The 25,562-nt window shown below is 44.6% G+C and overlaps 1 protein-coding gene across 3 annotated transcripts in view; it reads right to left on the reverse strand.

Annotated features, from left to right (window-relative positions):
• Nucleotides 1-25,562, reverse strand: part of Sspn (sarcospan) — a 93,422-nt gene that overhangs the window by 17,867 nt on the left and 49,993 nt on the right. Inside the window, exon 1 of one of the 3 annotated variants that reach the window (XM_075982282.1) lies at nucleotides 24,539-24,820. The exons of 1 other annotated variant lie outside the window; for it this stretch is intronic. In XM_075982282.1, coding sequence (XP_075838397.1) covers nucleotides 24,539-24,736 — 198 coding nt within the window. In that variant the 5' untranslated portion in view covers nucleotides 24,737-24,820. Of the gene's footprint in view, nucleotides 1-23,641; nucleotides 23,690-24,538; nucleotides 24,821-25,562 lie in introns of those variants that run through there. One more of the 3 variants, XM_075982284.1, reaches the window with a different exon arrangement.

Genomic DNA, 25,562 nt, shown 5'->3' on the forward strand with positions numbered 1-25,562 from the left:
AAGGTTGGATGAAGCCCAGGCTGGCAGGGAGCTCACGATGCCGTGGAGGCCGACATCGAACTCCTCAGCCTCCTGCCGCGGCCCCCGGGTGCCACGGCCCCCAGGTGCCGCGGCGACAGGTACGTACCACCACGCACAGATATTTTATTACTTTTAAAAGAAGTAAATATTAGAAGGTATAGGTCAAAGTTTCTATGTCAGAATGGACCGTAAATGATAACTCTATCACATGAAGTGTACCCTCTCGGGGTTTAAAGAGAAAGGCTTGCCAAACGACAAGCGACATCCGTTCAACCCTGTTCTCCCATTTTCTTCTCAGCTCTTGTCCTTTCGTCTGAGAAGTTTCTATGTGACAAGCGCCTCTCTGAATTACAAGAACTGTTCATATACACTTTTCATACGCAAGTGTGTGAAGACGCTGAATTTAAACCAGCACTAATAATATGGCGACTACCTTAAAATACAAAATCAACCTAGCCTGGCCCATAGATTTGCCATCTACATCTTTTTACAAAATAAATTGTAAAAACGAAATTTCTGAGATTTTTTTTTTTAAAAAAAATAATAAAGTCCAGTGATTCTAAAGGCAAGTACTGCTCTCACTGCCCTCACAGCAACAAGAGCCACCTGCTCCGCTGGGACCAAAGCTCTGACTGGCAGGATAAGCATGGGGCTTCGGGAGAACTTTTTAAGCCGGCAACGCCCCTACCACCGTTCAATACCTTCTGTAGTCAAAGTGACGGGCTTCATCGAGATTGGACACCTCCAATGAGCACAACTGTTTCTTCTGTGATTGTGTTTAGCCAGACCTGTTTCTCAAGCACACGAGCGGGAAGACGCGCTCCTCAAGCCACTGCCCGGCTCCCAGCACACAGTGCTGCGCGGGCGCTGACTGCCCCCTTGCACCATGTACACAGTGATTTCCACAGAACGGATAAGGACGAGTTGAATGTGCGAACAGAGGCTGGGTCAGGGGAGTGTGAATTCCCGAATCCTACGGGTACTGTGCCTTTTCCCAGATGCTTCTGCCAAAGCAAGATGTCTGCTGGAAAACCTGGGAAATGCGTGGGAAGTGTGCCAGCACTCGGGAGCCCCAATGCGGATGATGCCTCATTTGAAAACCATTGTAAGCAATCATAGCTGTAAGCCACTGAGCTCTCTGCCTGCATGTCTTGTCGCTCTCACGAACCCACGTCTACCCCAGCATCTTCTTGGTGTTGTCTTTTCACAGTATAACACAGCTCCGTGCATTTGGGTGAAGGTTCATCATATACATCCTCAAAAGATTGAAAGATGTACAGACAACCGAATCTTGAAGCAAGAAAGAAGTCATGGATGAAAACTAGGCTAAGTATCAATGGGAGAGAAACTGGACCGTTGACAGAAAATGCCCTTTTCTTATCTACCTGGGGTACTGCCTCTCCGTTGTCTAGAATCCAGCCAAATTCATTTATTCCTTAAGTCATGTCCAATACGGCCCTTACTCAAAAAAGCGACCTGATATCGTACATATTAGCTCATTTACTTACAAAAATGTAGTAAATTAAAAATATTGTATTCCTTTATAGAAAACTCTGGAAGGTTGAGAAAATAGTAAGTTGATCCAAATATGATTTTAAAAGTATCAAGAAGTTTTATTTTGTATAATATCAAGGACTAAATTACATAAAAACTCCTTATAAAAACACTTTAAAATACCGGATTAAACGTAGCAAATATTCTTTATATTAACTAGAAAGAAAATAAAATGAGTTGATGAGGGGAAAGGTCTTAGAGAGATGCGGGGCACAGTGTGGGAGGATGTGGCCGTTTCTGGGTAAGAAGAGACCGGATTTAACAGCTACACAGGCCCATGACAGGTCTGAGCATCCTTCTAGGCATCAAGATGGAACCAAGGAACCAAGCCTGCGCCTTTAGCTTGGCTGCGTCCTGACAAGTCTACAAAGTAGCCAACCACCAGCTCTGATGGCTCCAGAATTGTCTCGGCCGGTGGGGCAAGGGTTGGGGTGAGGTCTTCTAAACTATCTGCATGATTCTGGAAACTGACCTTGATTAACACTTGGCTGTTTCAATAAATAAATAATGGGGGTATGGAAAATAAAGGGCAAATGTGTTAGTGAAGGAGAAATAAAAATCATATTAACTAATTACAACTAGATCTTTAAGAAACTATGAAGAAATATTCACAAATTAATTAAGGATGTTTAAACACTGGTCTGTTTCTAGTAAGATTATTTTATGTGTGAAATTAGAATTTGATTGTTATATTCTTTACCATTTGACTTAAATAGCAAAGTATTTATGGGTAAAATGACACCAAGACTGGGGTTTACTTCAAAATAACTATAAATGGTTAGAGAGAGAATTATGAGGACATACAGAAGTTGAAATTTTTCAAAGCTGGGGGATGGGAACATGGAAGCTCATTATGAGGTCCTATGTCTTTTGAGTCTGCCTGAATCTTCATAACAAGTGGGCTAAGAGAAACGGTTATATGATCTTATGAAGCCATTGGAATGCTGGGTAAGACCAAACCACCTGGAGGATACACTCAGATAGGCCACTCTGAGTTTCGGCACAACACCTCCTGAAAGGCAAACCAAAATTAGTAAACACATAGAGAATCAACTGACCAGTGAAGGTCAGTACTTGTGTTTATGCACACACCTACGCACGCTAAAATTTAAAGCCAAAACCATCGGAATTCCCAACAATTAGGCTGGGGTGACAGTCAGTGAAGTGTCTAACCTGTAAGCGTGAGGACCTGAGTTCAAGTCCCCCCAAACCCACGAGCAAAGAGCCAGATGTGGGGTGCATGCCTGTTATCTCAGAAGGGGCGTGGAGATGGGTAGCCCTGGGCTTGTTGGTAGGCCAGCCCAGAATTCGGTGAGCTCCAGGCCAATGAGACCCTATCTTGAAGGAGAAGGAGGAGCAGGAGAAGGGAGGAAGAGGGGGAGGGGAAAAAGTAAGAAGTGGCTGCAGACAAGGTCTGAGGTCCCTAGGCTCATACATGAGAATAGCACACTAACAGACAACCACTCACCTGTACACCATATGACATGCAGAGCAAATGAACCATCATGTTTGATCCTTAACACGCTATCGAGTGGCTTCTAGACCTGACATTTTTTTTAAATATATAGGCTGGCTATAAGGGAACATCAAGTAATTAATGTGAGCATAACCTTGTGTTTGAGAATCTTTCTGTCCTTTCAATACGAGGAGGTCAGTGTCCCCGAGCAGCCCGCAGTCTCTCCTGTGTGCCTCTCCACAAGGTGCTAGCCAGACACAGGGCTTTTGTGAGGCGCGAGGCCAGGGAGAAGGGGAGTGAGGCTTCAGGGAGGTCTCGATGTGGAAAAATCTGTGACGCACTGGGTCTGATGACTGACTGGATATTATTTATGGAGGGTTCCGGGACACAATCGCTTTGGTCACCCCGTGTTCATTTTTAAAATCATAGTTGGTCTCAGAACCCTGAAGCCTTCAGTAAACATCCAGTAAACTGCCTCTTCAGGCGTGTTTGGACCTCTACTTTAGAGTCAGAGTGGGGGAGAGACAACAGAACAGGACATGGCTGTCCCGAGAAGGGGGCTCCTGAGGATAACGTCGGAGCTCCCTCCTTCATGCACAGCAAAGCTCTCCTCTTTTCCCCTCGGTTGTTTGCCTTGACATCTTCACTTGCCCTTCTCATGGTCTCGGGTGCACCACTCAAGATAACGTCACTCTCGTTCTTCCCCGAAAGCAGGGCGGCCCTGCCTTCGCCTTTCTCTGGAGATTCTCCTGGGACCACAACGGCCTCAGCTTTTACAACTTCCACTACACAGCTGACCAGGAGATAAGGCGCAGCCCAGGGCTCACGGTCTGAGCAGGGTCCCCCTTGTAGAAAAGTCAGGATGGCATTCTCCACAGTTAATCATGGTAACATGGCCTCCGGAGTGGCTAACACATGAACCATTGCTCTGTCTCCGGCTATTATCCTCCACTCAAGAGAAGGAGCTTTGACAATAGCTTATCACAAAGGGGCTTGCAAGGCAAGGTGACAAAGATTGCTGCATCAAGCACTTCCCAGACAACATCGGAGTGAGATGCCATGGGAAGGGTCTCACAGCTCAGAAGGACAGTCCCGGCCAGGGAGTGGTTGCTCATTTCTACACTGACAGACATCAGAGTCCTTCTTCACAGGACCTTAGCAGACCCTTTATTCGCATAATAACCAGTCACCTACTGGCCTTTTGCCACCCCCACCCCCAGGAAAGGCGGCATGCAGGGAGCACTCCTGTTGGCAGTCACGAGGAAGGTGGCTCAGTAAATAAGGTCCTTGCCAAGCATGCCTGAGAACCCACAGGACAAAGCCCAGCAAGGCCATGTGTCTGTGGCTAATCCCAGAACCGGGAAGGCAGGGAAAGACTGGTCCTGGAGGTGGCTCTCTGGTCCAGCCCATTTGGTGAGCTCCAGGTTCAGTGAGAGACCCTGTCTCTCAAAGTAAGGGAAAAGATTGCATAAGATACTCTGTGGACCCCTGATGTGGACATGAGCACACACAAGTGCCCGCACATGCACACACACACCAGAGGAGGCACAGGGAGGCTGTGGACACGTGTACACACAATGTGCACACACTAACATACCAGAGGAGGCACAGGGAGGCTGTGGACACGTGTACACACAATGTGTGCACACAAACACACCAGAGGAGGCACAGGAAGGCTGTGGACATGTGTACACACACACCAGAGGAGGCACAGGGAGGCTGTGGACACATGAACACACACATGTCCACACACACACCAGAGGAGGCACAGGGAGACTGTGGACACATGAACACACACGTGTACACACACACACCAGAGAAGGCACAGGAAGGCTCTTGATCTTCAGCCCTAGTTGCGCCCCCTGTTGGCAGCTGAGTTTGGAGCAGAGCTAGGGCTTTCTATCTGGCATGTGCGAGCTGCCCTCCCCGCTTTCTCTCTGTGATGTCTCAGACTCATGCAGTGCTTGGCAAAGGAAAGTCAAAGCCTGGTAGGGATTTCTTGACTGACAAACAGAATCCCACAAGGTGTCTGTCCTTGAACCCATAAATGGGCCACCACCCCAGAGGAACCCCTGGATGAGAGGCTGTGCTGTGAGGAGGGTCAGCGTGGAGACACACTTGGAGATCTGTGATGCATTCTATAAACAAAATACTAATGGACATTTCATTACTAACATCAAAAACTATAAACAATGACTGCAAGTTAGAAAGAGAAGCAGAGGGGTGGCTTCTAAGAGTTCTAGAACACCAAGGATTAGTTTATTTTCCTTTCCTGTGATAAAATAGCCCAACCACAGCAATTTAAGAGAGAGGGTTTATTTTGGCCTGCAGTCCCAGATTGCAGTCTGTGATGACAGAGAAGTCACAGCAGCAGTGGCTAGAGAGGACAGGCTGCAGCCAAGCAGCAGAGACAGACAAATGCTTTCTCCAAGTCCTCCAGTCCGGGTGGGAATGGTGCCCACCACAGCGGGCCCTTCCTCCCTCTCAGTTAAGGCAAGCAAGATAATCCCCCACGCAAGCAGATACAGAGGCCCATCTCCAGGGCGATCCCAGAGCCTGCTAAGTTGATAATTAACACCAACCATGACAACAAATATGGATCAATCTCCCTGGCAGGAGAGCAGGCTCCTGAAGTTGATCACACTGTGAGCATCTTCCCACCACACCACTCAGCTAAGCACACTGACCTCAGAAGTCAAGATGTCAGTTAGTGGCATTTTAACAACAAGATACTCCCTGGAGCCGAGAAGGGAGGCAGGACTTGACCGAAGCCCCCACCCCCACACACGTGCTTGCAAGAGCTAATGCAACCAGTGACATTCTTCACTCTAAGTACGCATCCCACCTCTCACCAAAGCTTCTCCGTGCAACACAGACCAGTGCAGAAAACCACAACTCATCAAGACGCAGAGAACAAGTGACCCTGGGGTGCTCAGACCCAGTGGAAACATCTACAACACCCCAAGGCTCAGGAACATTGTGGAAGAACTGTCAGAGGCAGAGGAAATCTGTTGTAATATACTGCGTCTCCTGGAAGTGGCAAGGAGTGTCACCCGTGACAATTCAACAAGACTCGAGCAAGGACAGCACCAATAGACGTCCTGTATTTATACATGTATGCATATTGTGGTGTTTAAAAGAAAATGGCCCCCAAAGGGAGTGGCATTATTAGGAGGATCGGCCTTACTGGAGGAAGTGTGTCACTGTGGGAGCAGACTTTGGGGTCTCTTGCTCAAGCTTCTCTCAGTGTGACAGTCAGTTGACTTCCTGTTGCCTCTGAGTCAAGATGTAAGGACTCTCAGCTCCAGCACCACATCTGCCTGCATGCCACCATGCTCCCTGCCATGATGATAATGGACTGAACCCCTGAACTGTAAGTTAGCCACCCCAGTTAAAGGTTTTCTTTAGAGGAGTTACCATGGTCATGGCGCCTCTTCACAGCAATGAAAACCCAAACTAAGAAGTTGGTACCAGGGATTGGGGTGTTGCTGTGACTGGCCAACCACGCTTTTGTTTGGAGGAATGCGGACCTTGGGACTGTGGGTTAGGGAAGCAGTTAAGGCATTAGGTGCTGTGTAATGGGCACCCTAGTAGAAACTAGTGGTGCTGGGTGTGGTCTGATGAACTGGGAGGGCTACCTTAAAAGGTCTCAGAGGAGAAGAACTCTAGCACATTGCCTAGAGAGCATTCTTATGATGTTTTGGCAACAAAAGTGTCTGCCTTTCACCCTTGTCTGAAGATTGCCCAAGGCTAAAGTGAAGAATTTTGGATTAATTCCATTGACAGAGGAAATCTCAAAACAGCCTAGCAGAGACTCTGTTGTGTGGCTTTGGGTGGTAATTCTAATAAAGATTTATAATGAAAAGGAACTAAAGAAAAGCTTAGAGCCAGGTGTGGTGGTGCACGCCTTTAATCCAAGCACCGGGAAAGCAGAGGCAGGAGGATCTCTGAGTTTGAGGCCAGTCTGGTCTACAGAGTAAGTGTTGTGTGATATTTTGGTCACAATATGGCACTCCCAAGACAGACTATAAACGTGTAGCTAGCTACTAGCTGACCAAAACTAACCATAGCGGTCTTGGAGAACTGAGGACAGATAGACATAGGGCATAGTAGGTAGGGTTTAGAGAGTGCCTTGGCGCTTTGGGATGGAGAAACGGAAGAGATAGATCATTGTTTGCTTTTCTGCTGCTTCCCTGATCATTCCGTTTCTTACCCTGATATCTGACTCCCAAATTTTTATTGCTAAAGAATAATTCAATAAATACATCATTTGGCATCCAACTCGGGGCACAAAATCATGAGGTAGCCCCTCGCCCTGGCTTCACAGCTGCTGGGGCCACTTCTGGAGCTACTGGCAGCTTGCTTTTCTTCCCTCCCCCCGGGCCCTCTGAAGGAGTCTGGGATTTTCCTGTTGTAGCCTCTCTCTACAACAGCCTCCAGTTGCCACCCATTTTTGGCCACAAACTCCACAGACCCAACTCCACACGCACTGGGCTCCAAAGGCCTCCTGAGTTGGCCTCCTGCCCACCACTGGCCAGCTAGCTCTGCCTTCAGGCAGCCTGTGCCTTCACTTCCCACCACAGGTGCTTCTGCATATTCCCGTGTCTACTTTTCAGGCAGCTGGTTCCCTCTCCCCACAGGTTGTGGGCTTTCCCTGAACCCCCTCCTCATGCCACTGTCACCCCACATCAGCCATCTTCATAACCTTTCAAGCTTCTATTGTTGCTGTGACAGCCACACACTCTCAGCTCCCAGCTATACACAAGCAGCTGCAACTGCTGTGTTCTCTGCTGTGTTCAACTGCTGTGGTCTCTGCCCACCTGTGCTATGCAGCTGTACCAGCTGTGGTCTCTGCCCACCTGTGCTATGCATCTTACCAGCTGTGGTCTCTGCCCACCTTGCTATGCAGCTATACCAGCTGTGGTCTCTGCCCACCTGTGCTATGCCGCTGTATCACCTGTGGTCTCTGCCCACCTGTCCTAGGCATCTTACCAACTGTGGTCTCTGCCCACCTGTGCTATGCATCTTACCACCTGTGGTCTCTGCCCACCTGTGCTATGCATCTTACCACCTGTGGTCTCTGCCCACCTGCGCTATGCATCTTACCACCTGTGGTCTCTGCCCACCTTGCTATGCAGCTATGCCAGCTGTGGTCTCTTCCCACCTGTGCTATGCCGCTGTATCACCTGTGGTCTCTGCCCACCTGTGCTATGCCACTGTATCACCTGTGGTCTCTGCCCACCTGTGCTATGCATCTTACCACCTGTGGTCTCTGCCCACCTGTGCTATGCCGCTGTATCACCTGTGGTCTCTGCCCACCTGTGCTATGCATCTTACCAACTGTGGTCTCTGCCCACCTGTGCTATGCATCTTACCAACTGTGGTCTCTGCCCACCTGCGCTATGCATCTTACCAGCTGTGGTCTCTGCCCACCTGTGCTATGCATCTTACCAGCTGTGGTCTCTGCCCACCTGTGCTATGCATCTTACCACCTGTGGTCTCTGCCCACCTGTGCTATGCCGCTGTATCACCTGTGGTCTCTGCCCACCTGTGCTATGCCGCTGTATCACCTGTGGTCTCTGCCCACCTGTGTTATGAAGCTGTACCAGCTGTGGTCTCTGCCCACCTGTGTTATGCATCTTACCAACTGTGGTCTCTGCCCACCTGTGCTATGCAGCAACAGTGAACATCTCACTCCACTGTGATTGCCAGGGAATTCTTAAGGAGGGGAATCATTTTTAAAAAAGTTTTCCCCCATGTTAAAAATGGGAAGCAATGTTAGGATGCAGGGAGTTAGGCCTCTGTGTGTTCCGCAACGGATGGTTTGGAATGGGACAGTTAAGTGAGGGGATAATCTGTATGTGAGATTGACATATGTCAACTATAATCACTATCAGTTTGGTAATTCATGTGTTATCCCTAAAATGCTGTTGGATATCAGTGCTAAATATAAAAAACAAATTAACTGATAAGATACAATCCTTAGAAAGGCATATTAATAAAACTAAGAAAAGTATTCACATCTGGACAGATGAGTTTAGAGCAGAAGCTACTGCACCCCTGCATTATAAAACTGAAGGGGAGCATCCAAGGTCACTAGAAAACCAACCTTAACTTATCCCATTACCATTCAAGAATGACAACCAGATGCTAGGTGTTCCTGAGGCTATGCAGAAGGTAGCTGGGGTCCTGTAGAAATGTTAGATTTGAAAAGATTTTAGGAAGCAATAGTTTCATATGGTACACATTCACCTTCTGTGAAACAGATGTTAACTTCACGGGCCACTCAAAATTATTCCACAACACTGGAAAGATTTAGTTACAGCAGTATTGGAATCTCATTCGGGGAATATTATTTTCAGGTGTGTGACTTTTGTTTATGATGCATTTGTTTAACTCTGTGAAGCTGTGTTCCTGTGCCTGTCTAAAACACCTGGTGGTCCTAATAAAGAGATGAACAGCCAATAGTGAGACAGAAGCAAGGACAGGCAGGGCTGGCAGAGAGAGAGAATAAATAGGAGGAGAAATCTGAGACAAAGGGAATGAGAAGCAAACGAGAGAACAAGGAGAGGGTGACATCAGGGACCAGTCACACAGCCAGCTAGGAAGTAAGAATGAAAGAAAGGCATACAAAAATAGACAAAGATAAAGGTCCAGAGGCAAAAGGTAGTTGGGACACTTCAAGATAAGAAAAGCTGGCAAGAAACAAGTCAAACATTCATAACTAAGAATAAACCTCCATGTGTGATTTATTTGGGAACTGGGTGGCAGGCCCCCAAAAGCCAAAGGAGCAAAACATCACACAACAGAACCTGGTACTCAGCTACAGTGGGAAAGGGTGGTAGAAGCTAGCACCATAGAAGAATAATAATCTCATAGAGGTTATGAGATTCTCCAAGGGCAAATTCTTGGTGAGGGTCAAAAATGCTGACTTACAGAGACAGATTAAATTTGATGACCACACCTTTGCTCAATGCCATACAGCACCTTTCAATGCATGGGACAGGACTGAAGAATCGGGAAAGAGGACTGAGCAATTTACTAAGATTATACAAGGCCCAAAAGAACCTTCCTGATTCCTTACAAAGACTGACCACAGCTATAAATAGAATGTTATCAGATCCAGAAGTTAGACAATTATTAATTGAATATTTGGCATTTGAAAATGCTAGTTCAGAATGCAACAAGGTAATTAGGTCTTTAGCAGCAGGATTAGCACTTTGGATCTCATGCTCATAATGATACCTGGGTAGGAGAAATGATCTCAAAAAATTTTAAGAAAAATCAAAAACGTCAGATGTTTTAATGTGGTAAACTAGGTCATCTGAAAAGGGATTGTAGGCAAGGCATTCCTGGGAACAGTATTTCTTGTAGAGGTAGGACAGTGATCTGTGAGTCTCCCCTAAATAAATAACCCTTTGTTATACTTAATTCTGAACTAGCGTGGGATTATTTTGTAACTTCTGTCATCATAGAGGTAATCCCAATAGAAGGCCCTAGTCTCCTGGAATAAACAGGATTGTGGCAAAGGCTGACATTGGACAAATGAATCCAGGTCAACATGTGACAGGCAGGGTAACCCTTTGTCATCAGGAAACACCTTAGGGGGCCTCTCACAGGCCCTTGTGTCAAATTTGGTTCAATCATTCCCTGTGATTACTAGGGAAACTCCTCCTCAGGGGAATTAAAAGAATTCATGCCTGTTGTGAAAAAGCAAATTGCTCTAATGACAGAAAACCTTCAGAAGATAAAATGAATTTTGAGGAGAAACCATAAAACAAATATTTGGTCAAACTTCTATAAACAGCCAAGCACCAAAATTAAACACACAAGAAATTGAGGGTTTGGTAGACACAGGGGCAGATGTAATAATAATTGCATTAAAATCTTGACTTCCAAGTTGGCCTCTTCAGGAAGTAAATTTTAAGCTTATAGAGATTACAACGTTCTCTCAGGTAAAACAAAGCACAAGATTGGTTGTGTGTATAAGTCCAGAAGGACAGAAAGGAAAATTAAAGCCATATATGCCTAACACTGTAGTGATGAGGCGAGCAGGCCTGCTTTTCATCCCACCCGGCTCCTGCATGGCTAGCTTTACACCCAAAATAACAACAGACAAATTGTATTCATTTAAACACTGCCTAGCCCATTATTTCTAGCTTCATATTGACTAACTCTCACATCTTGATTAACCCATTTCCATTGAATCTGTGTAGCACCATGGGAAAGATCCTAACCTACGTCCATCTCAGGCCAGAGCTTCATGACATCTGCATGACTCTGCTTCTTTCTCCTAGCATTCTATCTGGTCTACTCCACATATCTAAATCCTGCCCTATCAAAAAAGCCAAGGCAGTTTCTTTATTAACCAATAAAAGAAACACATAGGTAGAAGACCCTCCTACATCATAACATAGCAATGGATTTACAGGTACATGATTTGTTATAGCAATGGAATACCCAGATTAACATCCCTCCAATCTCAGAAACAGACCATTAACTAAAATATGTTTCTGAGAGAAATATTAAAAGGTTTTATCAAGAACAGTCATGGACCATTCAGGTCACACAAACAGGCACAACATCTGCTGATCTTTAAAGGGCACCAACAGTCCTACCTTTAAAATGGCTAACTGACAAACCTGTCTGGGTGGAACAATGGCCTTTGACATCAGAAAGATTGCAGGCTTCAGAACAGCTGGTACAGGAGCAGCCAAATAGTCAGAGTAGTGAAGAATCAACCAGTCCTTGGAGTTCTCATATTTTTGTCATTAAAACGAGATATGAGGAGATTCAGCCAATGGCTCTTTACTGCAGTTCCCTTGCCTTATCTATTAACTAAAGGATAATCTATTATAGTGATGGACTTAAAAGACTGCTTTTTAAATATACCTTTTGGAGAACAGGATGGAGAAAAATTTGCCTTCACAGTGCCTATGTAGGATAATTCCCAGTCTGTTAAAAGTTATCAGTGGGAAATTCTTCCATGACGGATGTTAAATAGCCCTACCTTATGTCAATATTTTGTACAACAGCCATTGGAAATCATTTATAAATCTATAATTTACCATCATATGTCACTTACTAGCTGATTCTGATGCAGACACCTTAGATAAAATGTCTAAAGAAGTAAATTTTGCCTTGTTGGGGATTATAAATTGTTCCTGAAAATAATACAGAGAGAAGATTATATTAATTATCTAGGATATAAGACAGGTTTACAAAAAAAATTGACCAAAAAAGTACAAATCAGGAAAGATCAATTATAAATTCTTAATTATTTTAAAAAATTGCTGATTTTAACTGACTATGGCCCACAATTGAATTGACAATTCAAGAACTAAGCCATTTATTTCAAACATTACAAGGAGCTAATGACTTGATAGTATAAGAAAATTATCAGCTGAGGCTGAGAGAGAATAGGCTCTGGCATAAATGAAATTACAGGACACATGTGGAATATTTCACTCCAGAGCTTGACTGTGTGTTGGACATTGGACCTTGTGTGCATTCACCTGTGGGAATTCTTATGCAGAGAGAAGATAATATCTTAGAATGGATTTTTTATCATACAGAGTAAAAATTAAATACCAGCCAGATAGTGGTAGCACACGCCTCTAATCCCAGTACTCAGGAGGCAGAGGCAGGTGGATCTCTGTGAGTCTGAGACCAACTTGGTCCACAAGAGCTAGTTCCAGGACAGGCACCAAAGCTACAGAGAAACCCTGTCTCAAAAAAAAAATTAGAGACCTATGTATAAAAATTTCTAAATTGATTCTGAAAGGAAAATTCAAACTTCAACAATTAGTACGACTAAAACCAGCAGAAATTGTCATACTTTTGATTAATGTTGAAATTTCCTCATCATAGACAGGAAATGAAAATTGGCAAAGAGCTTGAAGTCATTTTTTGGAGATATTAGCGACAAATATCCCCAAAGCAAAAGACTTCAGTTTATAAAGAGAACTAATTGGAACCTCCCTCACATTGTATGGAGAACACCAATTTGTGGAGTAGCTACATTCTATAAGAATGCAAATAAATCAGGAAAAACAGGTTATAAGTCAGGAAATTTAAGCAAGGTAGCTTAAAGCCCTTATTATTCTGTTCAAAGGTCAAAATTATATGCTATTCTCATGGTATTATCAGATTTTCCAGAATCACTTCATATAGTTACTGATTCTCAATATGCAGAAAGAGTTGTTTTACATGTTGAAACAGCTGAACTTATTCCAAATAATTCAGAATTAACTTTGTTATTTATTCAATTAGAAGAAATACTCAGAAATAGAAATCATCCCTTGCATGTCACATGTAACAGATCCCATATGGGTCTACCAGGCCCTCTAGCACAAGGTAATGATGAAATTGATCATCTATGGGTAGAAGATTCAGGATTTCATAGGAAACAACATGTTAGTAGCAAAGGTTTGAAGATAGATTTTTCTATCATTTGTCAACAAGCCAGGAAATTAAAAGGAAATGCCCTACTTGTTCTTTGTATAACCAACCTGCAGGAGTACTGCAAAAAGAATTCAAAGAAATGAAATTTGGCAAATGAATGTGTTTCATTTTGTGAGTTTGGAAAATTAAAATATGTACACCATACCACAGATACATATTTAGGATTAAAATAGGTTATTGCTTTGAGTACTGAAAAGGCTGATTCTGTGATTACACATTGTTAGAAGCTATGACCATTCTGGTGATACCTGTACAAATTAAGACTGACAATGCTCCAGCATATGTCTCTTGTAAAATCAAACAGTTTTTTGCTTATTATAATATAAAGCATATTACATGTATACCACACAACCCTTCAGGGCAAACAGTTATAGAAAGATCTAATCACATGCTAAAAGATATGCTTAATAAACAAAAAAGAATGATAAAGACCCCCAAGAAATAAACTGCACAATGCTTTATTAACTTTAAAATTTCTAACTGCTAATGAGAAAGGAAGGACAGCTGTGGAGAGACACTGGATAGTAGGAAAAAATGCTGCATTAAATCAGCTGTATTCTTTAAAGATGTGTTGACCTCAGAATGGAAAGCAGAATATGTGTTACCTTGGGGAAGAGGATTTTTGTTTCCATGGAAGAAGAAAAGCTATGGATACCATCAAAATTGATAAAGATTAGACTCGAACAAGAGAGACCTCTTGATTAAAAAAGGAGATACTTCATCAAACAACATGACGATTCATGTTGTCTTATAAGTCTAAACTGACTTATAAGACTAACAAATGCCTTTCATTTGATCAGATATAACCTGCCAAAATGGAGACTCCCCAAAATTAGGGTTGAGGCAGGGTTTTAATTTTGTCTTTCCTGCAGAATGAAGGCATCCAACTAAGGAATCTGAAGACCACTGGACACATGAGACATCTGAAGAAAAAGGGTGAATTATCCAAAGAAAATATCCCAAGAAAAAGAGTAAATTGGTGTAATGACATAGCACATTTCCAACAGGATAAAATTTCATAAATCTTTAAATGTTTATTTCTGCTGTTCTCTACAGATATTTAACACAAATGGTCTTTTTTATAGTCCCAGTTCAATTAAAAATTAAATCTGGCTTTGGAGTTGGAGTGTGGCTCACTCCTTCTCTAAACCCAAGCATGTGTGTTAAAGGAAAATCCAAAATCTCTGTCTCATGTCAGAAGAGCCACCTGATATGGGATAGAAGAAAAACCAAAATTAAGGGACTATTTCATTGCTACTAGTCTCATAAGCTTTCAGTTTTATTTTGACCCTTCAAAACTTGTCTTAAGGTATAAATATCTGAAAATTTATAAGATAAACTTTCTGCTGTGATATTAATGGTCATATAGAGTACTAACTTTAGAAAAGGGTTTCATCTAGCTTCCTGTACATTATTTTGGGCTTATGTCTCTATCCGGTAACTAGCAATTAACTTTGTGTACCCCGATATACTTTAACAAATTGTGGTCCTTTACCCTCTCCAAGATCTACTGCATATGATATTTAAAATGTTTAAATGTTCTGCAGTGAACCATGGCCATTTCTAACAAGAATCTTTGAAGACTCCAAAAGGAAGATGAGGCCCCACAATGACAATTCCACCTGGATTGTGGTAATGCCACTAAGATGACAAACACCACCCAAATAAAAGTTTTGGAGTAAAAACTGCTCAGGAAAATTTCATGTCAGTTAGCTAAGATAGTCCAGTCTTTTTTTTTTTTTTTTTTTTTTTTTTTGGTTTTTCGAGACAGGGTTTCTCTGTGGCTTTGGAGCCTGTCCTGGAACTAGCTCTGTAGACCAGGCTGGTCTCGAACTCACAGAGATCCGCCTGCCTCTGCCTCCCGAGTGCTGGGATTAAAGGCGTGCGCCACCACTGCCCGGCGATAGTCCAGTCTTGTAGACTACTCAAGCCAGGACTTCAAATAAGTCCTACACTTTCCTATCACACAGAAAGTGGAGAAGAAATGAGTCAGCCATCTCTCCCAGGACCTGACCATTATCTCAATTTTCTCAGGGTGCTCTAGAGATTCCATCATCCCCAAGCAACAGGAGGCAACCCAAAGAACACAAAGCACACATTCCCAAGAGGTGAAGGGGTGGTTTTGGTCATTCAATGAGTTATAGATATTTGTCATTGTTTAGGGAATTGGTTACAAGTTATGATCGATCATGGTCAGGAAAATGCTGAACAAAAGAGATTATATTCAGGTATCTCATACTTAAAAGAAAAATGGGGGATATATAAATAATAGGATAAAGGGGTAGATTTCTGAATCCACTTTTAAACTTAAAAAAGCAACTATTAATCTTAAATATTTTATATTGGTATGGGTTTTTATATATTGACACAAATTTAAGTTTATTTTTGTTATTTTATATATGCACACACTCTTTTTAAGGTATTATGTCTAGGTAGCTCATTTAACAGTGTAATATAAATTTTTAGTCCTTGAAAGTTATTACTACAATCTATTTAGGATTATGCAGGTTAGTAGTTAGTCACCTATAACAATCAAACTTGTAGTCAAGTTATGTATATTTTCAAAATCAAACAGATATATTTTAGATAGGCAGGTAACCACCAAACACTTCAGGAATCTATTGAATATGCCATTTAAGATGTTTTAATAACATAAGGCTTTTCATGACAGTGAAATATGCCTTCTCCTGCCAGTACCAATCTACCTTAGAGAAGATGGTGGGCATTGAAGAAACTCCATATGGAGTTTGCTTTCTTTGTGGCCAAATTTGTCCTTGCCTTGACAGCTGACAGCATACTGTCCAAATAGGACAAGCTAGACCCACACACAAAAAGCTGACTGCCAAACTTTGCCAAGACGAGGTAGGACAGGCCTTCAAAATTTCTGCTTCACAGAAAAGTCTGTCAGACTAGGCCTGTAGGCCAAAGATAGATGTCCTAACCTTATAGAGAACCTTGAGTGGCCATCCAGGCAGCCAGCTGCTTTCATCATTTCTATATTTTTGGAAGTTGTTTGCTCTGTACTTTCTATTTACTCAGATAATCTTATATCCTTCTCAGGTCTCTGATGAAGTTGAAGACTAGATAATTATAGTTAGTTTTTCTTGCTACCAAATTCAGAAAAAATCTCATGAGAGAGGTATAAAGTGTATAAGGTTGAGATACATAAAAGGATAGCCTGGGGTGGGGAATACAAGTTAGGAGGGAAAGTGAATTACCTACAAAACTTGGAACTCACTAAGATAGGCTAGATAATGGAGTATTTTCTCTGAGTTTGCCAAATCCAAATGGACTGGACATTACAAATGTAATTCTTACCTGATAATTTTTCTTATTATATATAGTTCTTTTGTTTCAGAGTTAAAACCCTCCTTTTTTATTTAGACAAAAGGGGGAAATGTTGTATAATATTTTGATTGCATTATGATACTCCCAAGACTGACATTAGAGGTTGTTTTAAATCAGAGGTCAGAACTAGCTACTCGTTGACCAAAATTAATCACAGAGGTTTTGGAGGACTGAGGACAGACAGACAAGAATTAGTATGCTGAGAGCTCTTGATCCTTTTGGATGGAGGAACAAAAGAGATAGGAGGTCATTGATTGCTTCTCTGTTGCTTCTCTGTTCAAACAGGTTCTTACCCCAATATTTGACTCCAAGCTTTTATTGATAAAGAATAATTAGAAAAATGCATCAATCAAGTTCAAGAGCAGCCAAGATTTGGCAGTAAAGGTTGAAAACAGAAAGCTGGTGAAGATGCAATTGAACAAGGGGGCCATGTTCCAGCCCCAGCAAACAGCAGAAGTTGGCAGCTTCGGTCATGGGGTTGTGAATATTAATTAAGGATAGAAGAAAGGGGTTACAGAAATTGCCTCTTCACCAAAGGAATACCACTGAGGCCAGACATGTACTAGGGATGGCCCTGAATGAAGGCCTAGAGAGGCCATTGTGTGAAGAGGTGATGTTGAAGTCTGGATTGCCTTGAAGAATACAAGATGTCACAGATCCCAGAGTCATGGGACACCTACTGAGGAGAGCTGCTAACTGTAAAATAGGGGCCTGCTTACAAAAGCTTTTAAACTAGTCTTGGCAAAAAGAGAAAGTGTCTAGCCACAAATGGCTGTGGTGAAATGATGTGGAAGGGTCTTCTGTTTTGTGTTGATTTCATTGGTTAATAAAGAAACTGCCTTGGCTATTTGATAGGCCAGCCCTTGGGTGGGTGGAGTAGACAGAACAGAATGCTGGGAGGAAGAGGGAAGTGAGGCAATCGCCATGCCTCTCCTCTCTGGGCCAGACGCCATGGATCCTGCCACTAGGTCAGACATGCTGAATCTTTCCCAGTAAGACACCACCTCGTGGTGCTACACAAATTACTAAATATGGGTTAAGCAAGATATGAGAGTTAGCCAAGAAGAGGCCAGATATAATGGGCCAGGCAGTATTTAAATGAATACAGTTTGTGTGTTGTTATTTCAGGGCATAAGCTAGCCAGGTGGCTGGGAGCTGGGCAGCGGGAAGCAGCCCGCAGCTCCTTCTACACCTATAATTCCTGAATTAGGGAGGGAGAAGCAGTTATATCAGAAGTTCAAGGTCAACCCGGGATATACGAAACTCTGTCTCAAAAACAAAAAGCACACCCAACAAGATGGTTCAAAAGGTAAGCTTGCTACAACCAACCCTGAATTTGGTCTGTAGGGTTCACATGGTGGGAGAAAAGAACTAAATCCTCCAAGCTGTCCTCTGACATCCACACTCATGTCATCCTGAGACCCCTACCAACCCCATCCAGCTCCACATTCTGACTGGTTTTTGTGGCTGGCATTTTAGACTGACATGGTCTAGGCCTCCCAAATGGACGCCATCTACCAAGTTCTAGTCCAGTGACTAAGTTTTAATCTTGCCCTGGAGTTGCATCAAGATTTGCAGGCTCGAGTCTGGTATGGCCTGCACACATCCTTTTAATGCTGCTGTCTTATCTCGGAGCACAGCAACACAAGCCAGCCAATCAGACAGCAATCTTAACAGAAATGGAAAGGATGGTACTGTAGTGGTGGGGGTGGGCAAGGGAGCCCAGACATTTCCTCACAGCAAGTGAGAAGTGAGCAGTGTTCAGAAATCTGTGGGTGGCGAGACTGAAAATTACAGATTTACGGGTTGCTTCCCTCGCGGGGGTCTTAACCCCACCAGCGGTCAAGTCCAGCACATCAGCCCCAGAGGTCATTTATTCTAGCCATGGAAAAGCAAAATAAGCCAAGTGAATTCATCTACTCTGTGGTTGCTATTGCTACTTAGTTATTTTTTAAGATTTACTTTATTATTTTGTGAGTGTGTATGTGCAAATGTCTATGCAGGTACCTGCGGAGGCCACAAGAGGTCATCAGATCCCCTGGAGCTGCAGTGACAGGCAGTTGTGAACTACCTGACCTGGGTGCTAAGACCCAAACTCTGGTCCTCTGAATGATTAGCAAGCCATGTCATCTCTCCAGCCTCAAACCACTTTAAAACATCTTGGAAATCATGAGTTAGTGTTCTATACATTCTGGGAGCCCGGAGCCACAGGCAGCAATAACAACACACTATTCTTACTTTAGAGTCCTCTTAAATGCTATGGCTAAACTTTCTATTTCAATATCCAGTTCTATTATTTTAAAATGGGAATACCTAAGTTCAGACAGAAACTTTGGATAACAGCAGGTTTGAGAGAAATAGATTTGAGTGTGATAGATTATGTGTGAGGGGACACACTGCAGCCTAGTGGGTAGGGGGTTAAATCATTTATTATTTCCCTTTTCTTTCAGTTCCCCCCAAAAGTCTATGTACTAGAATTACTCTTACAAAAACATTAAAGACTGAGGTGACTCACATCAACATCTCAAAGATGTATCCAGACACTATCCTCTGGGTAAACTTCTGAGTGGAATATATCTGAAGTGAAGGATTTTTAAAATATATCAGAAATGGCAGCATCTCCTTGTTAGGTGAAGGATGCATCTTTAGGTCCTTAGCAACCCCCACTGTTGGAGGAGGCCGCTTGTTTGTCCTGGTCACCCAGTACTGAAATAATCACACAGAAACTGTATTAATTAAATCACTGCTTGGTCCATTAGCTCTAGCTTCTTATTGTCTAACTCTTACATCTTAATTTAACCTATTTCTATTATTCTGTATAACACCACGAGATCATGGCCTACCAGCAAAGTTTCAGCCCATGTATTTCTGGTGGGTTTTGTTCTGTCCTAACCTTCCTTTTCTACCCTGAAATTCTTAAATATTCCATGCCATTTTCATATACTCATTAAAATTTTTATATTTGATGTGAGAATTTCACATGGCTATCAAGTTATTTTCTTACTATTCATCTGTTATGTATGCTCCGTGGGGATTGGTTGGATCAGCCCTGTACTCATTATTTCTGAGTTCTAACAACCCTGTGACAGTCACGTAATAAAACCTGTCACCCAGTGGTACCCGAGGTGTTGTACTAGGTTTGGGAACACATATTAAAGTCCTAGTATGAAAAATAATAAATTATTACACAGTGTGTTTCTAAAAATAGTATTCCAGATTTAATTTTTCAAATCTCAGAACTCCTGTGTGGAAAGTGACAGTCCCCTTGGCATCCTGACTTGATGAAAGCTGGCACCAAACCTGTGCCCTTCCGGCCGGTCTTCGTGACGGTGGAGCTCCTTAGCTACACCGTGCACCGAGCTTCCTCTAGTTGTGAATCGTGAATAATAACTACCCCTCAGCCTGACTTGCCATCTGCTTGCAAATTTCACGGTAAATTCTCACCAAGCCCCCATGCTTGCAATTCTCTCTTACAAACAGCCATCCATGGGTTCCTCTTCCACTGTGTCAAGTTCTAAGCCGCTCTGAAGCATCCAAGTAAGTGCACCTGCATTTCTAATCCCCCAGAGAAATCGGAAATTGAAACACTGAAATTAGAAAGAAATACTGAAATTCTTTGTGTGTGTGCGCGCACTTATGTTTTGAGATAGGGTATCACTCTACTGTTTAGATTGGCCTGCAACTTGCAATCCTCCTGCCTCAGCCTCTGGAGTACTGGGATCACTGCCATGCACCATCATTCCCGGCGTTGTTCATGAAATACCCAGCAGAACTTCTCATTCCACATTCATTCCGTGGGTTTCGTGAGGGCCGCTGAATACAGGAAACACAATTCCCTTTCTTTGAAGCTTTTGCCTTAAATTCTGACAGGGCTAATATGATGTGTATCTCAGAGTTTGGATTCCAGTAGACATGATGTGGGGACGATGGAGGGAGAGGCCTAGCAGCTTAGGAACATAGCAGGAGGCAGGACATGGCTGCACCCGCCTGCAATTCCAGCATTCAGGAGGCAGAGGCAGGATGATGAGAGAAAGTTCTCATCTGCCTCACCTACTTGGTGAGTAGAGATGAGCTGGGTACTAGAGACAAGAACATCACAATGTCCTCAGGGGAGGTGAGATGTGGGCACAGGCGCTGAAATTGACTTCAGGGCAAAGACGCCAAAGGAAATAAAGCACTGCTTGGGACTCCAAGCAAAGATGGGCTCTGGAAACACGGGTGTGGGGTACATCTCTAATGGGCACTATCCGTTACTGTCAGATGTGATGAGGGGCCAGTCCATCAGCAGGTGGAGATGTCCCCCAGCTGTGGGAATGCCATCTTAGACGCAGGCAGACGCCCCTAACACATGCTACTGAACAGAGAAGAATAAACCCATGTTTAAACACATAAGACATCTCAATCAGAACTGTGCTCGCTCAATTCCCACAGTCCCGGATTCCTTCCCTGGCATAAGGAGAACTGAAATTGCTTGGGCGTGTGGGACGTGGAGGCAGAAAGATCAGGAGTTCAAAGCTGGCTAAGTCAAGACCCTATGTGAGATCCTGTCTTGAAGACCAAACACAAAATTAAAACCTAGATCGGCAATCTGATTCAAACAGTAAATCGGAAAAAAGTGCGCAGGCACAGAGGACCACCATCTCTCTCCTGGGGACTCTGCCCGCAACCTCGTTTGTCCTCAGAGATACCGCCTCTCTTCTCATTATCATTGGTGATTTATAACCTCTGCCACCTACAAAGGACTCTGGGGTGTGTCACAGCCCCCACCGCAGCCACATTCAATGTCTTCCTTGCCTATACGGAAATCTTTGGTAACTCGAGTGGAGGGAGTCACATTTACGGACAGTCACAGTGGTCCCCCACCACCTCACATGCCTGAAATTTCCGAGCATAAATCACCCAGGGCCCCTTTAGTACAATGTCACCAAGCAAGTCACACAGGCCCTGGCCAAAGAGAAGCCCCCTGTGTGGGTTCACCCAGGTATCCCAGTTGTATGAAGGAAATGCCATCACCCAGACCTCAAGTTAACAGGACAGCAGAGTCCGAAAACCGAAGCCAATCCTTATGCCAAGAGACTGCCTGGATAAACAAAAAATCTGAAGCACCCACGCTGTGGACGGTGTGGGAGTCTCCGCCTGCATTCCGGAAGTGGGTGTGGCTCTCTTCGACCAGGAGTTTGGTACCGAGCCTCTCAGCACAGCGCAACTTTTACACCAGGGAGATGGACCTTGATGAGCGTCACCATCAGGGTCTGTTCCCCAAACCTAAAGCATGGTGGGCCAGTCATCCTGTTAGCTATGGGCTGGCACCGTGCCAGGGGCTGCTTCCCGTGTATTGATCTCCTCAGGGTGACGCTAAGGGGTAGGACTTACTATATTAGCAATAAAGAAACAGAAACCGGGGCTGGGGACACGGCTGGGGTAAAGTGCCTGATGCACAAACGTGTGGACCTGAGTCGGAGCCCCAGCGCCCACATAAACAGCTAGGTGTGGCTACAGGTGTCTGTGACCTCAACACGGCAGGAGCGGAGATGGGGAGATTGGGGTGGGGGGCTCCTTGGCCAGCCAATCTAGCCAAGTTGGTAGGTTTTGGGGGTCAGTGAGAGACATTGCCTCAAAAACAGGGGTGGGGTGAGGTGTGATTGAAGAAGACATCACAGCCTTGCCCTCTGACCTCCACAGGCTGGTCATATATGTGTTTGTGTGTGTGTGTGCGTGCGTGCCCTCCTAGACACATATGTGTGCATACATGGACACAGACAGACAGACAAGCCCCCAAGCCCCCAAAATTGAAGCCTAGAGACATTAACCAACTTACCACAGTTATTCAGCAAATAATGTTAGAGCCAGGACTCCCCACCAGGTGTGGTGTTTACACACCTGCCCGACACCATCTGCCTCCTGCCTCTCCCTTCCTGACATCCTGGAAGTATGCCCTGACACCAACCACCAACTGTGGTCAGGCAAGCACAGGGTCCCTGTGTCTGAGAGACAGTGACACACTGCCCACAGCCCTCATCCTGCTGAGACGAGATGTGCCCCCCACCTGGTGTCTCAGAGGCTCCTCTGTAGGCTGGGGACATCTGTATTGGATGCACACACTACTCTACCCAGATTCTCTGTGGAAAGGAAACTCAAGCAGGGCCTCATGCTGTGGGTGAGCTTCAAGGGAACCCTAGGCTATGGAGAAGAAACAAGAGTCCCTTGCTGTGTAGAAGGGTCTCCGCGCCACACCCAGCAAGCCATTAGGAACGGCAAACCTCACAGGAGCTTTGGATTCCCCAGGTTTCAAGATTTCTGTATCATGCCTTGAACATTAAAACATAGTTTTGTCCCCTTCTCGTCCATTTCTTTGGAACTGGTCTTGAAGATGAAATAAAAGTCAGTTCTCAAAACCAGTTTCATTCCTGACCCTTCCATTTGTCTAACCTTCAAGGACAGATATCTTCCCCACACACCCCGGAGTCTGTTGACAGCCATCGTGGCGACTAAAATATCCAGTATGTCTACGCGAGAAGTTATTTTTAAAATCATTTGGCTTAGAAAACTCCAATCACGATAATTTCAAGGGAATTCTCGGGACACGAATTGAATGTTTTAAATTCCTCTTCAAAGATCTGTGAGCTCGAATAATCTTAATTTAAAAATATCTGCACCCATGCATATGCATCAGGTGTCTCTGAGTTCCGCACCGTACACAGCTATGTTGGGGGTTTCCTTGTGTGGTCAGCAACAGGAATGGCAGTGTGCGCTGGAAGGCAGAAGGGTCCCTGATGGTCTCCCCTGAGGCCGTTTTACCTTCTGGGCGTGAGGGTGTCATTTACTGGGCTTCCTCTTGTCCAAAGAGGAGTAACAATCCTCACTGTTTCACGATCAACTGAAACAACCTGTCAGAGAGTTTAGCACTGGCTTTAGATACTATGGTATTAAAATAGCAAGCCAGACTCTGACTACAGAGATGCCACCCTGGCTGTCTGAATGCTTTCGGAGCTCATGACCCTGGGCGGGGCCAGCCTGGCTTCTCTGGCTTGAGGACTGTTCCCTAAAAGTGCAGGAACAGAACAACACAGGGTAGATGTCCCGCAGAGCAGGCACACAGTAGGTATTCAGTAAGCCGAACCTATTTTACCTTAAAGAATTCCCACACTAACTCGTAGTGCTGGGTGCCAATTAAGACAGTCCCTAACACCTTCTTCCATAGCCAGACACTTGTGTGGGTCTGGTCTGTGCTTGCGGGTGTTCTCTGGCCCTGCCTGAGAACAAGGCATTGAAGTTTAACAAAACCAGCATGACTCCAAGTTCAGGTTTTCCTACCCTGCTTTTCCCAAGCTGAGCTTCACTTTGTGCTACTTAGACAGACAGGCGTGGGGCTGGGCAATGGGACAAGGACCGAGCCACGCGGGGTGGATCTTCAGAGTTGTCTTAGAGGCTGTGCAAGACGACCCACTGGGCCTCTCCTGCTCCAGCAGATTGAGAGTCAGGGCCCTGGGAGGAGCAAGCAGCCTCAGGCAGGAGGAGACCGAAATCCCCTGAGTCCAGCCTCGCTGCGGGGAGACCAAGTGTGCCCACAGTCACTCTCCAAGCAGTTAGGGGTGCAGCTGGGGTGGGGGAGCGCATGCAACTGGGTTAGTCTCCACTCCGCCACGCGGCTTGGCATGCCCGCTGGCGCTTAGGCAGAACAGACTCGATGCTTACAATGATCCCAGCCCAGAACGGAGTGTCTCTGACTAGCAGGGAGGGGCTGATGCTCGCCATGAGGAAGCCCAGCACGGTCACCGCGATGCCCAGAGCCAGCTGCAGCAACGCCAGCAGCAGCGGAAAGCGGCAGCCGCAGCAGGTCCGTGCCTCCTCGTCCACGCGCTCCTGCGCCCCGGGGCTCGCCTTGCCCCCCATGTTCCGGTCGGTGGTGGCTGCAGTGGTTGCGCCTGGGCCGCGGCTGGGCCTGCCTGGACGACAGCGAAGGGGTTGAGCAAATGTGGAAAACACTCTCAGGCCACCAGAGGCCGAGGGGGACCCGAGGGGGGTCGCCAACTGCCAACGCGTGGGGACCCGGCGCCTAGAGTCTGTGTGATGGGAAAGCCAGCCCGCTGTGCTTTTTGGTTTCCAGGACTTGCAAGGAAGGGTGATGAATGTTGAAGCCGCTTGTGTTTAATTAATAGATCATTGAACACAAAAATGGGCTCGGCTGTGAAGTCATTGCCAAAAGTTAAATTATGCTATTTTCTAAATTTGTAGTTCAACTAACAAGGGAGGGAGGGAGGAAGGAGGAAGGAAGGAAGGAGCAGAGGAAGAAAAATAAAGAAAATGGAAAAGAAAAAAAGGGAAGAGGACAGAAAAAAGTAAAAAAATTTTTTTTCTCACTGAGGTACTTTTTATTCCTGAGTGTGATCTCCAGGACCCACAGTGTAAAGGGAAAACCAGGAAAGGCTGAATCCCTGACCTCATTCGTACACATGTGACTTACACGCCATACAAATAATAATAATAATAATAATAATAATAAATTTAGTTAAAATTTAACAATGGAATAATTGTTCCCAGAGTGGCTGGGCTAACGGTGACACCTCTCCAGTGTTTGTTTTAAAAAGCTTTGTCCTCATTTGTATTGGTATTGCAGCCCTGCCTGGCTGGATTCAAACTTGCTCTATGACCCTGAAATTATTATTATTATTATTATTATTTTCGTTTTTGCTTTTTCGAGACAGGGTTTCTCTGTAGC

The sequence above is a fragment of the Microtus pennsylvanicus genome, chromosome 8, assembly GCF_037038515.1.
Source record: "Microtus pennsylvanicus isolate mMicPen1 chromosome 8, mMicPen1.hap1, whole genome shotgun sequence".
In the NCBI taxonomy this organism is placed as follows: Eukaryota; Metazoa; Chordata; class Mammalia; order Rodentia; family Cricetidae; genus Microtus; species Microtus pennsylvanicus.